The sequence below is a fragment of the Pongo pygmaeus genome, chromosome 19 (genome assembly GCF_028885625.2).
Source record: "Pongo pygmaeus isolate AG05252 chromosome 19, NHGRI_mPonPyg2-v2.0_pri, whole genome shotgun sequence".
Classification (NCBI taxonomy): Eukaryota; Metazoa; Chordata; class Mammalia; order Primates; family Hominidae; genus Pongo; species Pongo pygmaeus.
In genome coordinates, this window is record NC_072392.2 from 5,008,658 (window position 1) to 5,031,695 (window position 23,038).

Sequence of the window (23,038 nt, forward strand, 5' to 3'; positions counted from 1 at the left end):
TTCCTGGGTGAAGAGCCAGGCCTGGTGCTGCCTACGAGGGGCTTTGCCTGCTCCTGCCTGGGACCTCCACTAGGCGGGAATTCCTGCAATCTCCCCTTGGAAGCAGAGATACTGGCAGTGCCAGATCAGATACTGGGGTTGGTCCTGGCAGTGGGGAACCCAGGGGAGCCCTGGTGAGTCACTGCTCCTGATCTTTGGGATCAGCCAGCACCCCATCACCAACCCCCAAGCACAGCATGCACCAGGGCTCTGCCTCAAGTCATCCTACACACCCTGTCTCTGGGTTTTCACAGCTGACCCTCGCTGTGCCCCCAAAGCCTCCTGAGCAAGGAGATGGGGGTTGGGTGGGTCTCTGCCGAATGCAGATGGGCCCACTGAGGCAGAGGAGAGGGTGCTGGGAACAAACTGGACCTCAGCTCAGCCTGATCCAGGGTCACTTCACAGAACGTAGGGCCTCGAGTGGGGTCTGGGAGGGGGTGCACAGAATGAGCCTGCCGGGGCTACTGGTGTGTCCTAGGGCTTATCCCTCTGAGGTCTTGTGCAGTCAGCCCTGAGCCTCAGCAAATTCCAGATTCTACACGCTCATGTGCCGCCTTCACAAGCGCTTCAACCTCTGGGTGGCTGGAGGGGCCTTGCTCTTTGCTGCATGCCCATGGCCTCAACTGGAACCCCTCTTGGGCATTTCCAACCATGCCAACAACAGCAGCAGTAATCACAACCAACCTTCTGCTCTTTCTGGGCCCCTTCCTCCATGTTTGCATTGAAACTGCCCAGATGACCTTGTGGGAAAAGAAAGCTTTGCCCTGGCTTTGAGGTGAGGCCAGTCATAACCTCATTAATTAATTAACGAATCACTTAATTAAACTAACGAACCCTCGGGGCCAACTCTGGGCCAGGGCACTGTGCCCAGGGCTGGGGATTCCGAAGAGAATGAAACAGACATGGCCTTGTCTCCCTGGAGCTCAGAGTCTAGTGGAGGAGGAAATAACCAAAAAAGTCATAAAATAGGTATAAATTCACAACCTGGAGAAGGGAGGAGGTATGGCCTGGAAAAGAGACACAGAAAGGTCATCCAAGAGGGCTTTCTGGAGGAGGTGGCAGCTGAGCCTAGAGGTGAATTTAGTTGGGGAAGAGGGAGTGAAGCCTAGGCAGCTTAGGCCATGACCCCCATGGGGGGAGACAGCTGCATAAGGGTCTCTCTCCTGGTATCCGTGTTTACCCATGCCTGGACATCCTACCCCCATCATCCTTTGACCCCCTGAGGGCCATGGCTGGGTCCCAGAAATTCCCAGGAGGGTGCTCAGAGAAGACCACGGGGACTCTCATCACCCTGACCCTGGCTCACTTCTGAAAGGCTGCAAGAAGGGTGTTAGAGGGCCTCCTGGAGGCTGCCAAGGTCATTTTCTCATGGAGCCCACGTCTCTCCCCGATCCTGGTGGCTATGATTGGTAATTCCAGCTTCGTGCTGGCTACAGGTGGATGATGCCCACCTGGCTGCCAATGACTTCTGCACCAAGTAAGGCTGGGTCTCTGGAGCTGCGCCAGGGGCTGGACAAGCTGACCCTGGCCGGAGCCAACCTGGAGATGCAGACTGAGAACCTCAAGAAGGACCTGGTCTACCTGAAGAAGATTGAACAATGACTATCTTTCTTCAGCCCCATCTAATTATGGCCCCTGGCACATACTAAACAGTCACTAAGTAATTCTTAAATAACTTTTATTTCAACATTCACAGTTAAAAACATTCCATACTGTAACAAAAATTTCAATCTTTCAAAAGTCCAATACCCTTAGTTTGATTCAAGCTCCATCAAAGATGAATTGGTTAGTTTTTAATCTGGAGTTTACAAGTAATAGTTAATATTTCAAAAAGCCTAACATAGATGATATGTTTGCCAACAAAAGGAATAAAAAGACTAATGAAAATGGTAAATTATTTGCTTTGGGCTGGAATTTTAGTACCTAGGTCTGCCTACATGGTGCCAGTCAGAAGCATGATTTCTGTTGTACATGCTTTTATGTAGCAAAATACAATTCTTTAATAAATGCAGTTTGGTAAACCTCATCTTTTAAAACACAGGACATAAGGGAGTAAAAAGAAGGCCTTGGTAATTAAAAAGTTGGAAACCACTGAATTAAATTACCTTCAAATCCTTTTAAGTATCCTGTTTATCCTTATAAACATTAGCTCTCACTGTACAGCATTGTAAAGACAAGTAAAAGAGTTAGACTTTTTTTTTTTTTGAGATGGAGTTTCGCACTTGTTGCCCAGGCTGGAGAGCAGTGGCGTGATCTTGGCTCACCGCAACCTCCACCTCCCAGGTTCAAGTGATTCTCCTGCCTTAGCCTCGCAAGTAGCTGGGACTACAGGCGTGCCCCACCATGCCTGGCTAATTTTTGTATTTTTAGTAGAGAAGGGGTTTTAGTATGTTGGCTGGGCATAGTAACTCCTCATGATCAACTCCTGACCTCGTGATCTGCCCACCTTGGCCTCCCAAAGTGCTGGGATTACAGGTACAAGCCACCGCGCCTGGCCTACACTCCTTACTTTCACAGGGTTTTTTCCCACATTTAAACTTGTCACTCGACTAGGAAGTCAAGATTGAAATGGCTCTTTCCATGAATAATTTATTTTTGGGGTTGTTGCCAAAGTGATTTATAATGATTTTAATAATGATAGACATCCCCTAAAACATTCTCAAGTAATTAGACCCTTGGGGCTGGTGCAGTGGCTCATGCCTGTAATCCCAACCCTTTGGGAGGCTGAGAAGGGAGGAGTGCTTGAGCCCAAGAGTTCAAGTCCAGCCTGGGCAACATAGTGAGACCTCGTCTCTTTGTATGTTAAAAAATAAATAATTTTAAAAATTGTATTGTCGGGACCATATTCTAGTGTCAGTTCTGAGACAGAAAAAAAAAAAAAGGTGATTATGTCCAAGAGCTTTTAGCTTTTCCGCTTGATCATACTTACGTTTGAAAAATCCAGTAGGTATTTTCTATGCTTTCCCCCTTCACATGGTTTTTCTAATAAAACTCATCTGTAGTGCAATAAGATGTGGTCTCCATCAGGCTTTTCCTAGTTTTACTATATTCATTAGGTTTCTGCTACCTATTAGAATAGGTCCTGTTTGTAGACTCTTACAGTCTACAAATTGAGGACTCTTACAGTCCTCAAATTCCTTTCCAATGTGAAGTTTCTGGTGTTTGTTTAAGAAAAGCTGTCCGCCCACTGAAGGCCTTACCACAGTTGCTACATTCAAATGGTTTCTCTCTGGTATGAATTCTTTGATGACTGACAAGGTGTGAGTTCTGACTGAAGGCCTTCCCACATTCAGGGCATTCATAGGGTTTCTCTCCAGTATGAACACGATGGTGTCTAATAAGATCTGAGCTACCCCTAAAAGATTTCCCACATTTGTTGCATACATAAGGTTTTTCTCCACTGTGAATTCTATGATGTCTCACAAGGTCTGAGCTCTGATTGAAAGTTTTCCCACATTCTTTACATTCATATGGTTTCTCTCCTGTATGAGTTACCTGATGTCCAATGAAGTCTGAGCTGCCGTGGAAATTCCTACCACACTGATTACACCAATAAGCTTTCTCTTCCTGGTGAGTTCTCTGCTGTCCCCTAAGCTCCTCATCCTGGCTAAAGGTTTTCTCACATTCTTCAAGTTTCTCTCCAGCATGCAGTCTCTGATGTTTGAGGAAAGCCGTGCGCCACATGAAGAGTTTCCCACATTCCTTACATTCATAGGGTTTCTCACCACTATGAAGTCTCTGATGTTGAATAAGGAGAGAATGCCGCCTGAAGGCTTTCTCACATTCAGTGCACTGATAGGGCTTCTCTCCAGTATGGATTTTCTGGTGTGTAACAAGGTGTGACCTCTGGCTAAAGACTTTCCCACATTCACTACATTCATGAGGTTTCTCTCCAGTATGAACATGATGGTGTTTAATAAGATCTGAGCTGCTCCTAAAAGATTTCCCACATTTGTTGCATACATAAGGTTTTTCTCCACTGTGAATTCTATGATGTCTTACAAGGTCTGAGCTCTGATTGAAAGTTTTCCCACATTCTTTACATTCATATGATTTCTCTCTTGTATGAGTTACCTGATGTCTGATGAGGTCTGAGCTGCCCTGGAAGGTCCTACTACACTGATTACACCAATAAACTTTATCTTCCTGGTGAGTTCTCTGCTCTTCCCTAAGCTCCTCATCCTTGCTGAAGGTTTTCTCACATTCTTCAAGTTTCTCTCCAGCATGCAGTCTCTGATGTTTGAGGAAAGCCGTGCACCACATGAAGAGTTTCCCACATTCCTTACATTCATAGGGTTTCTCACCACTATGAAGTCTCCGATGTTGAATAAGGAGGGAATGCCGCCTAAAGGCATTCCCACATTCATTGCACTGATAGGGCTTCTCTCCAGTATGGATTTTCTGGTGTGTAGCAAGGTGTGACCTCTGACTGAAGGCTTTCCCACATTCACTACATTCATAGGGTTTCTCTCCAGTATGAATACGATGGTGTTTAATAAGATCTGAGCTACCCCTAAAAGATTTCCCACATTTGTTGCATACATAAGGTTTTTCTCCACTGTGAATTCTATGATGTCTCAGAAGGTCTGAGCTCTGATTGAAAGTTTTCCCACATTCTTTACATTCATATGGTTTCTCTCCTGTATGAGTTACCTGATGTCTGATGAGGTCTGAGCTGCCCTGGAAAGCCCTACCACACTGATTACACCAATAAGCTTTCTCTTCCTGGTGAATTCTCTGCTCTTTCCTAAGCTCCTCATCCTGGCTGAAGGTTTTCTCACATTCAAGTTTCTCTCCAGCATGCAGGCTCTGATGTTTGAGGAAAGCCGTGCGCCACATGAAGAGCTTCCCACATTCCTTACATTCATAGGGCTTCTCACCACTATGAATTCTCCGATGTTGAATAAAGAGGGAACGCCGCCTGAAGGCTTTCCCACATTCATTGCACTGATAGGGCTTCTCTCCAGTATGGATTTTCTGGTGTGTAACAAGGTGTGACCTCTGGCTAAAGGCTTTCCCACACTCACTACATTCATAGGGTTTCTCTCCAGTATGAACACGATGGTGTCTAATAAGATCTGAGCTACCCCTAAAAGATTTCCCACATTTGCTACATACACAAGGTTTTTCTCCACTGTGAATTCTATGATGTCTCAGAAGGTCTGAGCTCTGATTGAAAGTTTTCCCACATTCTTTACATTCATATGGTTTCTCTCCTATATGAGTTACCCGATGTCTGATGAGATCTGAGCTGCCCTGGAAATTCCTACCACACTGATTACACCAATAAGCTTTCTCTTCCTGGTGAATTCTCTGCTCTTCCCTAAGCTCCTCATCCTTGCTGAAGGTTTTCTCACATTCTTCAAGTTTCTCTCCAGCATGCAATCTCTGATGTTTAAGAAAAGCTGTGTGCCCACTGAAGGTCTTCCCACATTTGTGACATTCATAGGGTTTCTCTCCACTGTGGAGTCTCTGGTGTTCAGTAAGGTGAGAATGCTGCCTGAAGGCTTTTTCACATTCATTACATTTGAGGGGTTTCTCTCCAGTGTGAATTCTCTGATGTGTGACAAGGTGTGAACTTTGACTGAACATCTGTCCACAGTCATAACATTCATAGGGTTTCTCTCCAGTGTGAATTCTGTGATGTATAATAAGATCTGTGCTTTGACTGAAAGCCTTCCCACATTTATTGCATAAATATGGCTTCCCCCTACTGTGGATTCTCTGGTGCAAGACAAGGTTTGAGCTTCCCTTAAAAGCCTTCCCACACTCTTTGCACTCATAGGGATTCCCACCACTGTGAATTTGCTTATGTCTCACCAGATTGGAGCTCTGATCGAAGTCTTTTCCACATTCATGACATATATAAGGTTTCTTTCCTGTATGAATTCTCTGATGTATAGTAAGATTTGAACTTTGATTAGAGTCTTTCCCACATTCATTACACACATATGGTTTATTTCCTGTATGAATTCTCTGATGTATGATCAGGTTTGAACTCCTGTTGAAGGTTTTTCCACATTCCTTACATTCATAGGTCTTATTTATGTTATGAATTTTCTGATGTTCAGTTAATCCTGACCTCTGTTTGAAGTTTTGGCCACTAACCTCATATCTATGGGAGCTTTCTCCTGCAGAAAGTATTTTTTCTCCTTCATTACATCCATGGCCAATCTCTCCCACAATGGCTTTCTTGGGGATAATATGCATTTCCCTGATACTGCTCTCTTGGGAAGGGAGATGTCTCACTGCATCCTTTAAAGGGCTTACCCAGTGCTTCAATAATCTGTCCTCAGAATTACTGGTTTCAACTAACTCACATTCCTGGGTGATCTGTCTTTGGAGTTTTTTGGATGCAGCCCTTGCTGACTTCTTTTCTTCAGAAATTTCCATCTTTGATTTCCACTCCTTCATCTTATTCCTGTGTTCAGAATCTGAAATGATAAGTAGATCATTCTATAATTCCTAAAATACAAATATCACCTATTCATTATACTGGGCAGTCTAAGACGGAGGAACAAAGAACTCAGAAGACCTTTCCCTGCCAAAGCTGAAATGTGGCCTTCACTAGAGACACTGTGGCTATCACAGGAACCTGTGCTACCACATACCCTGTTGGTGAAGAAACCTGCCAGGGTGCAGGCTGGAGCTGGGCTGTGGGAGTGGCCTAAAGGGTGGTGAATTAATTCACTGCGGGAGGAGGGCAATCTGGAGTTGGTCCACAGGAAGTGGCCTGTTGGATGGGGGAGGAACTTGCTGGACTGTGTGGCTGGGCCTGAACTGGTTCACAGGAAGCAGCCCACTAGGGTAAGTGCCACCAGGCCTCCCACAAGTTGATCTGCTAGCAGCCACATCAGTAAATAATTAAGATAAATAAATAAAAATAGAACAGCACACCAGTACCAGGAAGTTAGTTTCTCTTCCTATGGCCATGCATTGTCCCTCCAGCATCCTCTGTTGACAAAGTCTAAATCTTGTACCAATTGGCAAAGGAGAAATGTTTACAGAATCCAGCTTTGTAACAAAAGCAAACAAAGATGGGTGGATCTGGAGTTGAGAGGCAATAAATTAATAACCAGCATACTGCTCTTTCCTCCCTATATACCATGATAGTTAAGCAAATCTGTACTATGCCTCAGAATAAAAACATTTGGCTGTCATTTCAATAGAAATCAATTCTCTTGCTCAGACCTCATATTTTTCTTTCTGATATTCTGATGGAATTGCCTCCTTTTGTGTGGCAATTTGATTTCTTCTGAAATTACAAGATAGATGAGCTTATTGCTTTTGAGGGTCCATGTTATCAAATCCCTGACCTTCCCCAGTGGATTAGTCCGTTTTCATGCTGCTGATAAAGATATACCTGAGACTGGAGAGAAAAAGAGGTTTAGTTGGACTTACAGTTCCACATGGCTGGGAAGGCCTCAGAATCATGGTGGGAGGTGAAAGGCACATCTTACATGGCAGTGGCAAGAGAAAATGAGGAAGATGCAAAGGCAGAAACTCTGATAAAACCATCAGATCTCATGAGACTTATTCACTACCATGAGAGTAGTAGGGGGGAAACTGCCCCCATGATTCAAATTACCTCCCACCATGTCCCTCCCACAAAACGTGGGATTTATGGAAGTACAATTCAAGATGAGATTTGGGTGGGGACACAGAGCCAAACCATATCATTGTGCCCCTGGCCCCTCCAAATCTTATGTCCTCACATTTCAAAACCAATCATGCCTTCCCAACAGTCCCCCTAAGTCTTAACTCATTTCAGCATTAACCCAAAAGTCCACAGTCCAAAGTCTCATCAGAAACAACGCAAGTCCCTTCCTCCTATGAGCCTGTAAAATCAAAAGCAAGCTAGTTACTTCCTAGATATAATGGGGGTACAGGTATTGCTGGGTAAACACAGCTGTTCCAAATGGGAGAAATTGGCCAAAATAAAGGGGTTACAGGGCCCATGCAAGTCCGAAATCCAGCAAGGCAATCAAATTTTAAACCTCCAAAATGATCTCCTTTGACTCCAGGTCTCAAATCCAGGTCATGCTGATGCAAAAGGTGGGTTCCCATGGTCTTGGGCAACTCCACCCCTGTGGCTTTGTAGGGCACAGCCTCCCTCCTGGCTGCTTTCACAGGCTGGTGTTGAGTGTCTGCGGCTTTTACAGGCGTACGGTGCAAGCTGTAGGTGGATCTACCATTCTGGGGTCTGGAGGTCATTGGCCCCCTTCTCACAGCTCCAGTAGAAGGTGCCTGAGTAGGGACTCTATATGGTGGCTTCGACCCCACATTTCCCTTCTGCAGTGCCCTAGCAGAGGTTCTCCATGAGATCCCTGCCCCTGCAGCAAACTTCTGGCTGGGCATCCAAGCGTTTCCATACATTTTCTGAAATCCAGGTGGAAGTTCCCAAACCTCAATTCTTGACTTCTGTGTACCTAAAGACTCAATACCATGTGGAAACTGCCAAGGCTTGGGGCTTGCACCCTCTGAAATCACAGCTTGAGCTCTATCTACATTGGCCCCTTTCAGCCATGGCTGGAGCAGCTGGGATGCAATGCACCAAGTCCCTAGGCTGGACACAGCATGGGGACCCTGGGCCTGGCCCACAAAACCATTTTCTCCTAGGCCTCCAGGCCTGTGATGGGAGGGGCTGCTGTGAAGACTTCTGACATGCCCTGGAGACATTTTCCCTATTGTCTTAGGGATTAACATTCAGCTTCTTGTTACTTATGCAGATTTCTGCAGCCTGATTGAATTTCTCCTCAGAAAATGGGTTTTTCTTTTCTATCACATTGTCAGGCTGCAAATTTTCCGAACTTTTATGCTCTGCTTCCCTCATAAAACTGAATCCCTTTAACAGGACCCAAGTCACGTCTTGAATGTTTTGCTGCTTAGAAATTTCTTCCACCAGATACCCTAAATCATCTCTCTCAAGTTCAAAGTTCCACAAATCTCTAGGGCCGTGGCAAAATACCACCAGTGTCTTTGCTAAAACATAACAAGAGTCACCTCTGCTCCAGTTCCCAACAAGTTCCTCATCTCCATCTGAGACCACCTCAGCCTGGACCTTATTGTCCATAATGCTGTCAGGCTTTTGGTCAAAGCCACTCAACAAGTCTCTAGGAAGTTCCAAACTTTCCCACATTTTCCTGTCTTCTTCTGAGCCCCCCAGACTGTTCTGACCTTTGCCTGTTATCCAGCTCCAAAATTGCTTCCACATTTTGGGTGTCTTTTCAGCAGCACCCCTGGTACCAATTTACTGTATTAGTCTGTTTTCATGCTCTGATGAAGACATACGCGAGACTGGGAAGAAAAAGAGGTTTAATTGGACTTATAGTTCCACATGGTTTGAGAGGCCTCAGAATCATGGCGGGAGGCAAAAGGCACTTCTTACATGGTGGCGGCAAGAGAAAATGAGGAAGATGCAAAAGCGGAAACCAGTGATAAAACCATCAGATCTCATGAGACTTACACAACCATGAAAACAGTATGGGGGAACCACCCCCATGATTCAAATTATCTCCCACCAGGTCCCTCCCACAACATATGGGAATTATGGAAGTACAATTCAAGATGAGATTTGGGTGGGGACACAGAGCCAAACCATATCAGTCAGTCACAAAAACACATTTCTGAGCTCCTTGGGAGAGTCATTTTATTTTGGTCCTGCTGATAGGGACTCTAGTCATTAATCTTCTTGGAGTGAATGAGCAGCAACATGGCACAGTGATTAACAGCATGGACTGAAGGGCAAACTGCCTGAGTTTGAAACCTGGCTCCACCACTTAATGACGGGGAGACCTCAGGCAAATCACTGGAGCTCTCAGTGCCCTAGCTTCCTCATCTATAAAATGGAGATAATAATAGTATTTACCTCATAGAGTTGTTATGAGACTCAAATGTATATAAATATACATAAAACATTTAGAACAGTGCTTTGCATACAGAAAGCACTATGTGTCAGCTGCTGTTATTATTACTATTAATATTCACCCTTTAAATATTAAGTAATGTGTCCCTAGAACAAACCTCCATATCCAGGCTGGATTTCCTTTTTTTTTTTTTTTAGAGATATGGTCTCACCATGTTGCCCAGGCTGGTCTCACACTCCTGGGCTCAGGCAATCCTGCCTTGGACTCCCAAAGTGCTGGGATTGCAGGTGTGAGGCACTGCACCTGGCCTTGGATTTCATTTAAATACCATACCCTCTCCTGCAACTGAAAAAGAGTGGCCTTACTGCTTTTGGGTGTCCATATTATCAAATCCCTGACCTCTATTATTGGAAAGAATTGGCTTTGTCATAATTTTCCCTTAAAGTGTTTAGTGTTTTTTTTCTTTTGGTTTGATATATATATACATATATATATTTCCAAATTCAGAAGCAGATCACTATTTAAAAGATAGTAGATTAAAGCCTGCCCCTTTTTTTTTTTTCCACAAAAAACTTGTGATCTGAAGGGCTTTTATTGTGTCATACTGAACTCTTGAAAGCCAAAAGCTGAAGGAAGGTATGCCTCTAGATTTGATGAGGTGTTTGTGGCAGCAAATCTGTATGAAGGCTTTCAAGTGCCTGGGCTCAATTTCCTCTGCTTGTTCCCATAGTACTTTTTAATAAAGAGCCTGCTTCATTCATTATTGGGTAGTAATTGTTAAGATAAATTTGTGGGATGTATGCTTAAAATAAAAAAATACACATTTTCAAGGAAGACTAAAGGAAAGAAAGGAACATCAGTAACAGATTAGAAATATACATCCATGAGGAATACAAAGAAATTAATAGGAAACATTCAGCAGAGAGTTCTCCATTATCTCAAAGAAATTTTAGACAAAATAACTCTTTAAATAAAAGCCTAAAGAAGAGATATAAGGGTTTAAAACAGATTACACATTTAAAAATTTGACTGTTTTTTTTTGCGATGGAGTCTCGCTCTGTCGCCCAGGCTGGGGTGCAGTGCCGCGATCTCGGCTCACTGCAAGCTCTACCTCCTGGGTTCATGCCATTCTCCTGCCTCAGCCTCCCGAGTAGCTGGGACTACAGGAGTCCACCAGTACGCCCAGCTAATTTTTTGTATTTTTAGTAGAGACGGGGTTTCACCGTGTTAGCCAGGATGGTCTTGATCTCCTGACCGCATGATCTGCCCGCCTCGGCCTCCCAAGTAGCTAGGATTACAGGCATGCTGCAGCACACATGGCTAAGTTTTTGTAGAGATGGGGCTTGCCATGTTGTCCAGGGTGTTCTGGAACTCCTGGCCTCAAGGGATCTTCCTGCCTCAGCCTCCCAAAGTGCTAGGATTACAGGCGTGAGCCACTGTGCCCAGCTTTTGTTTTTTTCATACACGCTCTTATTCTGTCACCCAGGCTGGAGTGCAGTGGTGCAATCATAGCTCACTGCAACCTCAAACTCCTGGGCTCAAGCGATCCTCCCACTTCAGTCTGACACCATAGGCACGCCACCATACCCAGCTAGTTTAAATAATTTTTTTGTAGAGAAAAGGTCTTGCTATGTTGCCCAGGCTGGTCTCAAACTCCTGGCCTCAAGGGATCCTTCAGCCTCCCAAAGTGCTGAGATTACAGACATGAGCCACCATGCCTGGCCAAAAACAAATTAGATTAGAAAACAATAAAAAGAAGTGAGAAGTGATTTGACAACGCTGAGGAAAGAAATGGAAGGGCAAATGAAAGCATTATGTAGATGAAATTCACATAAGGAACAACAAAAATAATCACTACAAGGTCACAATGAGGCCTGGAGAAATAACAAAAAATGAAATGAATACAAATGTGATTACAGAGAAAACCAATAACTAAAGAAAGATAATCAAATACATATAATTAGTGTTCCTAAAGAAAAGAGCAAACATAGGCCGGGCGCAGTGGCTCACGCCTGTAATCCCAGCACTCTGGGAGGCTGAGGCAGGCAGATTACCAGAGGTCGGGAGTTCGAGACCAGCCTGACCAACATGGAGAAATCCTGTGTCTACTAAAAATACAAAATTAGCTGGGCGTGGTGGCGCATGCCCGTAGTCCCAGCTACTCAGGAGGCTGAGGCAGGAGAATCGCTTGAACCCGGGAGGTGGAGGTTGTGGTGAGCCAAGATTGCGCCATTGCACTCCAGCCTGGGCAACAAGAGCAAAACTCCGTCTCAAAAAAAAGCAAACATAAAAAAAAAATTAAATATATAACAGAAGAAAGTGTTGCTGAAATAAACACTTAAATCTATTGGAAAGGTAAACTGTAGCTCATAAAAAGTAGACAGAACAGTCAAAACTGAGACATGTCCTGGTGAAGTAATTAAATTTCAGGAATAAATGAGCAAATGGGCATCTAGGCAGAAAAGGAAGTAATGTGCAAGACAGAATTTCAGGTTGACTTTGCCCTTCCCCACAGTTATACTCCACACCAGAATTAGTAATGCCTATATAATTCCAAGGAGAAACAAAGTGTGAGCCGATAATTTCTTTACCCAGCAAAGTGTTCTCTTGCATTAAAAGCAATAGGCCAACATTTCCAGTTATGTAAAAACTTAGGGAGTATGACAGTTATAAGCCCTTTTTGAAAATAATTATTGCAATGAGATATAGCCAATGAAGAAGTGAATTAAAATGAACACTCAGGAATTAAGAGGGCATTGTAAAAGAATGGTCTAACATAAAAAAAAAAAGTGTTCCCTCTGCCCTTACACCACAGTCAATCAACACAGAAGACTTCTGTAACCAAATGTTTAATTGTTTTTAGTTTTAGGGATGGGGGTCTTGCTGTCACCCAGGCTGGAGTGCAGTGGTGCCATTGTAGCTCATTGCAGCCTTGAACTCCTGGCCTCAAACCATCCTCCTGCCTCAGCCTCCTGAATCGCTGGGATTACAGGCAAGAGCTGAAACTGCCTTTGCAAAATTATAATTGAGGAAATTATGACAGTGAAAGAGCAGACCTAACTAACCCCATCTTCCTTCTAACGTCTAAACTGTGTTCATTCCTGGTATGAACAAAGGCATAGGTCAAACTAGCCCTGGGAAGGAATTTAGTTTATAGATTAAACTCTGAAACAAAATTGATAATAGCCCTTTCCTGAAAAACCCCTTCTTGCCTGGGGACCAGTCTGCCTTTGTAGGACTAACAAATTAGCTACAAGATTAGAAATCACGATTTAGGGGCCATACAGCCTCTGGCTGCAAGAGTTTGAACCTCCCCAAATTGCTCCTGGGAATAACATCACTGTTGCAAAACCTAAGATCAGTGCTTGAGATACTTTGCAGAGCCTGCGTTCCAATGCAGCAAACGACACCACCCAGACCGATAACCTGGGTTAGCCAGTTCTGCAATCCCACCCAGGGGCATAAGTCAGCAAGTAGAACTCACTTCACCCCTCTATGAGTTCATCTTTAACCCGACCAATCAGCACTTCCCACTTTCCGAGCCCATACGCCAAATTATCCTTAAAAACTCTGATCCACAAATGCTCCGGGAGACTGTTCAATAATAAAACTCCCATCTCCCGCATAGCTGACTCTGCCTGAATTACTCTTCCTCCATTGCAATTCCCCTTTCTTGATAAATTCCCGTCTTGATAAATTGGCTCTGTCTAGGCAGTGGGCAAGGTGAACCCACCGGGCGGTTACAGAGCCACCATACCCTCTGACCAAATATTTTGGGGTTTTCCCATACACATCAAGCAAGCAATAAATTCTGCAGCAACATCAGCTAGGTGTTCTCTAATTCAGTTCAATTCAGACACTATCTACCTGGAGATGGCGTCAGATCCCACAGGTTGAGGACTCAATTCACCAGACTGCACCACACTTCTGATGCCAATCACAACTCCCAGGTTGTTTTACCTGTGCTTCTGACCGACCAGCTATACATCAGAGATCCCAGGCTCCCTTATTGGGTTAAATTATTTGCTAGAGTGGCAAACTCTGCCACTGAACTCAGGGAAACATGTACTTATATTTATCAGTTTATTCTAAAGGATATTACAAAGGATACAGATGAAGAGATGCATAAGGCAAGGCAAGTGGGAGGGGGAGTAGAGCTTCCATGCCCTCTCTGGGCACACCATTGTCCAGGAACCTCTATGTGTTCAGCTATCTGGAAGCTCTCCAAACTCCATCCTTTGGGGTTTTAATGGAGGCTTCATTAAATAGGCATAATTGATTCAAAAAAAAAAAAAAAAAAAAAAGGGCCAGGCACGGTTGCTCACGCCTGTAATCCCAGCACTCTGGGAGGCTAAAGCGGGTGGACACGTGGTCAGGAGATCGAGACCAGCCTGGCCAACATGGTGAAACCTTGTCTCTACTAAAAATACAAAAATTAGCCGGGCGTGGTGGCAGGCACCTGTAACCCCAGCTACTCAGGAGGCTGAGGCAGGAGAATCGCTTGAACCCGGGAGGCAGAGGTTGCAGTGAGTCGAGATTGCACCACTGCACTCCAGTCTGGTGACAGAGCGAGACTCTGTCTCAAGAAAAAAAGGAAGTTGGCCATTAATTCAAATAAAAACAAACAGCATGAGCCAAGAAAATGTGTCTACACTCAAAGCTGGCCTAGGGGCCACTATTTTTTAACTTAAGAAATGCCACTATTTCATGCCCAGTTCTTAGTATCTTTTAACCATGTCAATCCTTTTTAATTCACATTCATGGGCATGCATTAGGTGAAGCTCAACAAAGAGTCTATGCCTAGAGGAAGACTCACATACGAAACAAGGTAGTAAGAGCCTATGAATTAGATGCTAAAAGCGCTGCGGTGGCAATCCGGGAAGGCTTCCCAAAAGAAATGACTTTTGAAGTGTGATACCCTACTTTGTTTTAACCTGAGTGACTCTCTCCTAGCAGAGAGAGGGCTGGACAGACTCCATTTTAGTTTCTTCACTGGCAGACCCCTTTCACCTCCCTCCCTTAAGGCATAACTAGTGTAAACTGACTCAAAGCACGTCCAGGAATGCACCTACTGATAAGATATTGAGGCAAGCTGCACCAGCAGCTCCTGGGGACGCGCTCGGTGGATGGCAAGCAAAACCCCTGCATTTATCTCTTTGTGATAGTTTAAGCCCGTGCAACTGGAACTGTTTATTTTTTGTAACTGCATTTGTAACCAATTAATTTTTTTAACTTTTTGCCAGTTCTGCTTCTGTAAAAATTGCTTCAGCTAAAATCCCCCCTCCCCTATTTAGACCACGGTATAAAAACAAAACTAGCCCCTTCCTCGGGGCCGAGAGAATTTTGGGCGCTAGCTGCCTCTCGGTCGCCGGCTAATAAGGACTCTTTGTCTCAAAGTGTGGCGTTTCTCTGTAACTCGCTTGGTCACAACAGAAGCTGCTCCTAAAAGGAATGAAGACCCTTACAAAGAGACCAGCCCACCTAAATCCCTCCCCTGTCTGAACTCTAACAGTCCTAATATTTTAGACTGAGTAGTAGAACACATCTGAACCATACAGTTCATTCCTGTGGCTTAGTCTAGTCTCCCCTGCGGGGTCACTCGTGGGATGCAGAAACCAGATTTGGTTACATATACAAATATACCTGGCACAGATTTGGGCGAGGAATAATCAATTTATGCCTGACGATGGATTCTGGGCCTCGGGAAGATGCCGTTAGCGGTACCCACAGGAGGGAACTGGAACAGGCAAGAGTAGCGGGACAGGGCCGGGGATGGGGCACACCGAGACCAAGAAGCCGACCGAGAGCAAGAAGGCCCAGCCATGCGCACCCGGCGCCTACATCCTCCTGAGGTCCCCCAGGCCTCTCCCCATAGGCAGATGAGCTCTGCTCCACTCCTCGCTTGCCGGAGGACGCAGGCGCCGCGGCCGCCAGCTCTGTAAACTCAGCGGGGTCTCACCTCCAGGCTACCCCCAGCCTCCCGCTCGGTCGGCGGCCCCTCCACGGCCGCTATCACTGGGTCGCGGCTCCTAGCGCCACCATCTTGGACCCCGCGCCTGGGCCAGGCGAGAACTTCCGGTGCGCTCCCCGGGACTGCGGTCTCCCAGTTCGCGCCGCGCCCAGCCGACCCCCGTCGGCTCCAGCCAATCCGCGCGCGCTCCCCTGGCCGTCTCCCACCGGATCAGGTGTCACCTCTGCACAGACTCTTCCACGACGCCAGTCGGCGCTGGCGTGGCTCGGCTCAGCCCGGCGGAGTCTGACTTCCGGAGGGCCAGCGGCGCGCTGGCTGGTTACCAAGGTTACCACCGAGACGCCGAGTCCTCAGCTGGTCGTAGACCTGCGTGGCGTCGGGGCCGTGGCACGGTCGGGTCCGGGGTGAGTGACCCCTCCAAGTAACTACGTTTTTGTTCTGCCCTTTTGTTTTGTTTTTGAGATGGAGTCTCGCTCTGTCTCCCAGGCCAGAGTGCAATGGCGCGATCTCGGCTCACTGCAGCCTCCATCTCCCAGGTTCAAGCGATTCTCCTGCCTCGGCCTCCCCAGTAGCTGGGATTACAGGCGCCCACCATCACGCCCTGCTAATTTTTGTATTTTTAGTAGGGACGGGGTTTCGTCATGTTGGCCAGGCTGGTCTCGAACTCCTGTTCTGCTTGTTCTGTTTTCATCTTTTGTTGTTGTTCCCTGCATGCATTTGTGGTCTCATTCATTGATGACTTCTATTTGCAATGCCCGGTCAAAGGCTAGGCGATACAGAGCCCAACAAGGACGGCTTAATGTTTAAAAGTGTAAGTTCCAAAGTGAGAAAGTCAGACACTCAGAATCCTTGCCCCACCACTTAGGGGCTATGTGACTTTGAACAAGTTACCTATTAATAGCTTCTTCGCGCCTCCGTTGCTTCATTTGTAAAGTGAGGTAAATAATAGGACCGACCTCACTGACATATGTATGTGAAGTTTGCATGTGGTGAAGGCCAGATACATATTAGTTATTACCGTGGAGATGATGTTGGTTCGCGTTGCATAGGATCGTGGTGAGGGTTATATATGTATGTAAAGATGTAAGATGTTCAACCCCAAGCCTTTCCCAAGCAAAAATGTCAGTGCACTAATCACTTTGGCTTCTCATATCTCTCTGTCCCAAACTTTGGGTTGCACGAATTATGCACGTTTCACTCTTGAATTTGTAAATGCAGCTACTACCAACTATTCCTTAATTTGCACAACTACATTTGAGATAGTATTTCATTGACTGTGTTAAATTTTCGTTGAAATACTGAGCCATGTCTCAAATAGACTTCAGTTATAGTTGCTTTTATAGTTCCTTTTGCTTTACTTCTCTTAATAAGAGTGCACTAATAGAAGTTACTCTTTGGAATTTAGAAATGGGTTTTTAAGGCAGGGCACAGTGGCTCACACCTGTAATCCCAGCACTTTGGAAGGCCTAGGAGGGCGCATCACTTGAGCTCAGGAGTTCAAGACCAGCCTGGCCAGCATGGTGAAACCCCCGTCTCTACTAAAAATACAAAACAATTAACTGGCATGATGGCGGGCGCCTGTAGTTCCAGCTACTCGGGAGGCTGAGGCAGGAAAATAGCTTGAACCCGGGAGGTGGAGGTTGCAGTGAGCCGAGATCGAACCACTTCACTCCAGCCTGGGCAACAGAGCAAGACACTGTCTCAAAAAAAATTAAAAAAAATAGACTGTTCTGTGTCCTCTGCTCCTAGAGGCCCAGCCTCTGTGGCCCTGTGACCTGCAAGTATTGGGAGATCCACAGCTAAGACACTGGGATCCCCTGGGAGGCAAAAATGAGTTGGAACTCATAAGTGGGAGTTGAACAATGAGAACACATGGATAGAGGGTGGAGAACATCACATACCAGGGTTGGTGGGGGGTGGGGGGCTGGGGAGAGATAGCACTAGGAGAAATACCTAATGTAAATGATGAGTTGATGGGTGCAGCAAACCAACGTGGCACATGTATACCTATGTAACAAACGTGCACGTTGTGCACATGTACCCTATAACTTAAAGCATAACAAATAAATAAAATAAATGGGTTAAAAAAAAATCATACAGGCTGGGCGAGGTGGCTCATGCCTGTATTCCTAGCACTTTGGGAGGCTGAGGCGAGTGGATCACTTGAGGTTAGGAGTTCAAGACCAGCCTGGCCAACATGGTGAAACTCCGTCTCTACTAAAAAATACAAAAAAAAAAAAAAAAAAAAAAAAAAAAAAAAAATTAGCCGCGCATGGCAGTAAGAGCCTGTAGTCCCAGCTACTAGGGAGGCTGAGGCGGGAGAATGGTGTGAACCCGGGAGGCAGAGCTTAAGCCGAGATCGTGCCACTGCACTCCAGCCTGGGCGACAGAGCAAGACTCCATCTCAAAAAAAAAAAAAAAAAAAAAAATTGGACTAACACATAGTGGTCACTCATTTGGTGAATAATGAGCCATTAGCATCTCGCCCCGTGAGTCAAACTTTTTAAAATTTTGCATCTGAACAAATAGGTGCAGACGCACATCCTCTAATCTAGACCCTTGGTATTCGAAGTATAATCTCTCAGCAGCATAGATATCGCCTGAAGCCTGTTAAAAATGCAGGCTCTCGGCCGGGCGCGGTGGCTCACGCCTGTAATCCCAGCACTTTGGGAGGCCTAGGCGGGTGGATCACGAGGTCAGGAGATCGAGGCCATTCTGGCTAACACTGTGAAACCCCGTCTCTACTAAAAATATAAAAAATTAGCTGGGCGTGGTAGCAGGTGCCTGTAGTCCCAGCTACTCGCGAGGCTGAGGCAGGAAAATGGCGTGAACCCGGGAGGCGGATCTTGCAGTGAGCCGAGATCACACCACTGCACTCCAGCCTGGGCGACAGAGTGAGACTCCGTCTCAAAAAAAAAATTCACCTCTCCCTCTCCCTCTCCCTCTCCCTCCTCTCCCTCCTCTCCCTCCTCTCCCTCTCCCTCTCCCTCTCCTTTCTTCGGTCTCCCTCTCCTTTTTTCGGTCTCCCTCTGTTGCCGAAGCTGCACTGTGCTGCCGTGATCTCGGCTCGCTGCAACCTCCCTGCCTCGGGCTCCTGTGACTCTCCTGCCTCGGCCTGCCGAGTGCCTGGGATTGCAGGCGCGCACCGCCACGCCTGAATGGTTTTTGTATTTTTGGTGGAGACGGGGTTTCGCCGTGTTCACCGGGCTGGTCTCCAGCTCCTGGCCTCGAGTGATCTGCCTGCCTCGGCCTCCCGAGGTGCTGGGATTGCAGACGGAGTCTCGCTCACTCAATGCTCAATGGTGCTCAGGCTGGAGTGCAGTGGCGTGATCTCGGCTCGCTACAACCTCCACCTACCAGCCTCCTGCCTTGGCCTCTTAAAGTGCTAAGATTACAGCCTCTGCCCCGCCGCCACCCCGTCTAGGAAGTGAGGAGCGTCTCTGCCTGGCCGCCCATTGTCTGGGATGTGAGGAGCCCCTCTGCCCAGCCGCCCCATCTGGGAAGTAAGGAGCGCCTCTGCCCGGCCGCCATCCCGTATAGAAAGTGAGGAACGTCTCTGCCCGGCCGCCCATCGTCTGGGATGTGAGGAGCGCCTCTGCCCAGCTGCCCCGTTTGGGAAGTGAGGAGCGCCTCTGCCCGGCTGCCCCGTCTGGGAGATGAGGAGCACCTCTGCCCGGCCACCGCATCTGGGAGGTGAGGAGCGCCTCTGCCTGGCCGCCACCCTGTATGGGAAGTGAGGAGCACCTCTGCCCGGCCGCCCCGTCTGGGAGGTGAGGAGTGCCTCTGCCCGGCCACCGCATCTGGGAGGTGAGGAGCGCCTCTGCCTGGCCGCCACCCCATATGGGAAGTGAGGAGTGCCTCTGCCCGGCCGCCCCGTCTGGGAGGTGAGGAGTGCCTCTGCCCGGCTGCCACCCCGTCTGGGAGGAAGTGAGGAGCACCTCTGCACGGCTGCCCTATCTGGGAGAGGAGGAGCACCTCTGCCCGGCCGCCCCGTCTGGGAGGTGAGGAGCGCCTCTGCCTGGCCGCCACCCCGTCTGGGAGGAAGTGAGGAGCGCCTCTGCCCGGCTGCCCCATCTGGGAAGTGAGGAGCACCTCTGCCCGGCCGCCACCCCGTATGGGAAGTGAGGAGCGCCTCTGCCCGGCCGCCCCGTCTGGGAAGTGAGGAGTGCCTCTGCCCGGCTGCCACCCCGTATGGGAAGTGAGGAGCGCCTCTGCCCGGCCGCCCCGTCTGGGAGGTGAGGAGCGCCTCTGCCCGGCCGCCCCGTCTGGGAGGTGAGGAGTGCCTCTGCCCGGCTGCCACCCCGTCTGGGAGGAAGTGAGGAGCACCTCTGCCCGGCTGCCCCGTCTGGGAGATGAGGAGCACCTCTGCCCCGCCGACCCCGTCTGGGAGGTGAGGAGCGCCTCTGCCTGGCCGCCACCCCGTCTGGGAGGAAGTGAGGAGCGCCTCTGCCCGGCTGCCCCATCTGGGAAGTGAGGAGCACCTCTGCCCGGCCGCCACCCCGTATGGGAAGTGAGGAGCGCCTCTGCCTGGCCACCCCATCTGGGAGGTGAGGAGCACCTCTGCCCGGCCGCCCTGTCTGGGAGGTGAGGAACGCCTCTGCCCGGCCGCCCCGTCTGGGAGATGAGGAGCACCTCTGCCCGACTGCCCCGTCTGGGAGGAAGTGAGGAGCACCTCTGCCCGGCCACTCTGTCTGGGAGGTGAGGAGCGCCTCTGCCCGGCCGCCCCGTCTGGGAGGTGAGGAGCGCCTCTGCCCGGCTGCCACCCGGTATGGGAGGAAGTGAGGAGCGCCTCTGCCTGGGCGGCCCCGTCTGGGAAGTGAGGAGCGCCTCTGCCCGGGCGGCCCCGTCTGGGAAGCGAGGAGCGCCTCTGCCCGGCCGCCCTGTCTGGGAGGTGAGGAGCGCCTCTGCCCGGCTGCCCTGTCTGGGAGGTGTACCCAACAGCTCCGAAGAGACAGCGACCATCGGGAGCGGGCAGTGAGGACGATGACGGTTTTGTTGAAAAGAAGGGGGGGAAGTGTGGGGAAAGGAAGGAGAGATCAGATTGTTGCTGTGTCTGTGTAGAAAGAGGTGGCCATAGGAGACTCCATTTTGTTCTGACTACGAGAAATTCTTCTGCCTTGGGATGCTGTTGATCTATGGCCTTTCCCCCAGCCCCGTGCTCTCTGAAACATGTGCTGTGTCAACTCAGGGTTAAATGGATTAAGGGCGGTGCAAGATGTGCTTTGTTAAACAGATGCTTGAAGGCAGCATGCTCTTTAAGAGTCATCACCACTCCCTAATCTCAAGTACCCAGGGGCACAAACACTGCAGAAGGCCGCAGGGACCTCTGCCTAGGAAAACCAGAGACCTTTGTTCATGTGTTTATCTGCTGACCTTCTCTCCACTATCATCCTATGACCCTGCCATATCCCCCTCTCCGAGAAACACCCAAGAATGATCAATAAATACTTCATAAAAAAAAAAAAATTATCTGGATGTCGTGGCGCGTGCTTGTAGTCTCAGCCACCTGGGAGTCTGAGGCAGGAGAATCGCTTGAACTGGAGAAGCGGAAGTTGCCACTGCACTCCACCCTGGGTGACAGAGTGAGACTCCTCTCAAAAAAAAAGAAAAGAAAAGATAAATGGTGTAGATCGTGAAAGTATTAAAAGGAAAAATATTTGTAACATGCATGATAAGAAAAGGGATAACATGCTTGACATAAAAGAGCTCCACATGACTTCAAGTTCCCTGAGAGTGCCTTGGGTTTTTGCTCAACATTCACTGTATCACCAGTGCCTGGCACAGAGCCGGCACTCCATACGTATTTGTAGAATGGATAAATTACATAATGAATCCATGCTGCTGTCAGGGGTAGCATGTGAACTCTAAAGGAGATCAAAAAGAAGAGCTATTCTTTTTAAGACTAAAAAGCCAAAATAACCACTTTTGGCAAGACTTATATATTTCTCAACAAAAAAATGCAGCTGCTGTCTTCCCCACCCCCACTGCCTCCCATTTTCATTTTTCTGGCTTATGCAGATCTCGGTTCTTAAAATAAATTTTTAAAAAACTTTATATTGTTATTTTAAAAGTAGTATAAGAATTACAAGAAAACATTCGTACACATGTAAAATGGTTCTGACGACAACTAACCCTGACAGTTTTTTTTTTTTTTTTTTTAGACACAAGGTCTCACTCTGTCAGTGGCATGATCATAGCTCACTGCAGCCTCATCCTCCTGGGCTCAAGTGATTCTCCAGCCTCCCAAGTGGCTGGGACTACAGGTACTGCCACTAGGCCTGGCTAATTTTTTATTTTATTTTATTTTATTTTTTTGTAGATATGGGGTCTGCCTATATCGACCAGGCTGTTCTGGAACTCCTGGCTTCAAGCAGTCCTGTCACCTTAGACTCCCAGAGTGCTGGCATTACAAGCATGAGCCAAACCTGCCACCACTCCTGGCCTACCAGATTTCTTTTCTTTTCTTTTCTTTTAAATGAGATGGGAGGCTTTGCTCTGTGGCCCACGCTGGAGTATGGTGGTGCAATCACAGCTCAGTGCAGCTTCAAACTCCCAGGCTGAAACAATCCTCCCATCTCAGCATCCCAAGTAGCTGAGACCACAGGTGCACAGCACCACACCCAGAAAATGTTTGTACTTTTGGAGAAACTGAGTCTCACTATGTTGCCCAGGCTAGTCTCGAACTCCTGGGCTCAAGCAATCCTCCCATCTCAGCCTCCCAAACCCAAACTGCTGGGATTTCAGGCGTGAGCCACTGTGCCCGGTCTTGGAGCTTATTTTATTTTATTTTATTTTATTTGAGACAGAATCTTGCTCTGTCACCAGGCTGGAGTGCAGTGGCGTGATCTCAGCTCACTGCAACCTCTGCCTCCTGGGTTCAGGCGATTCTCCTGCCTCAGCCTCCTGAGTAGCTGGGACTACAGGCGCACACCACCACACCTGGCTAATTTTTGTATTTTTAGTAGAGACGGGGTTTCACCATGTTGGCCAGGATGGTCTCGATCTCTTGACCTCATGATCTGCCTGCCTCAGCCTCCCAAAGTGCTGGGATTACAGGCGTGAGCCACGGAGCCTGGCCCTCTTTACTGTCTTATGCGGTCACTCAACACAATACTTCTGACACCAGACGGGTGGGGGCTTTCTTCACACACCAAGCAGTTCT

General features: G+C 47.7%; 1 protein-coding gene and 1 long non-coding RNA gene across 3 annotated transcripts; one reads left to right on the plus strand and one right to left on the minus strand.

Moving 5' to 3' along the window:
• Positions 1-1,699: 1,699 nt before the first annotated feature.
• On the minus strand, positions 1,700-16,188 carry ZNF594 (zinc finger protein 594). Of its 2 annotated transcripts, none has more exons than XM_054459448.2 (2): positions 15,549-16,188; positions 1,700-6,473 (listed from the first exon to the last, which is right to left on the minus strand). In XM_054459448.2, the coding sequence occupies exon 2, from the start codon at positions 6,451-6,453 to the stop codon at positions 3,169-3,171; it is 3,285 nt and encodes a 1,094-aa protein (XP_054315423.2). In that variant the 5' UTR covers positions 6,454-6,473; positions 15,549-16,188; the 3' UTR covers positions 1,700-3,168. The 2 variants fall into 2 exon arrangements, with proteins under 2 accessions (XP_054315423.2, XP_054315422.2); XM_054459447.2 differs by having other exon boundaries at positions 15,865-16,101.
• Positions 16,179-21,342, plus strand: LOC129018150 (uncharacterized). The gene is made up of 2 exons (XR_010124571.1): positions 16,179-16,280; positions 19,301-21,342. It is a non-coding gene; the product is annotated as an uncharacterized LOC129018150 (long non-coding RNA).
• The last annotated feature ends 1,696 nt before the right edge of the window (positions 21,343-23,038 follow it).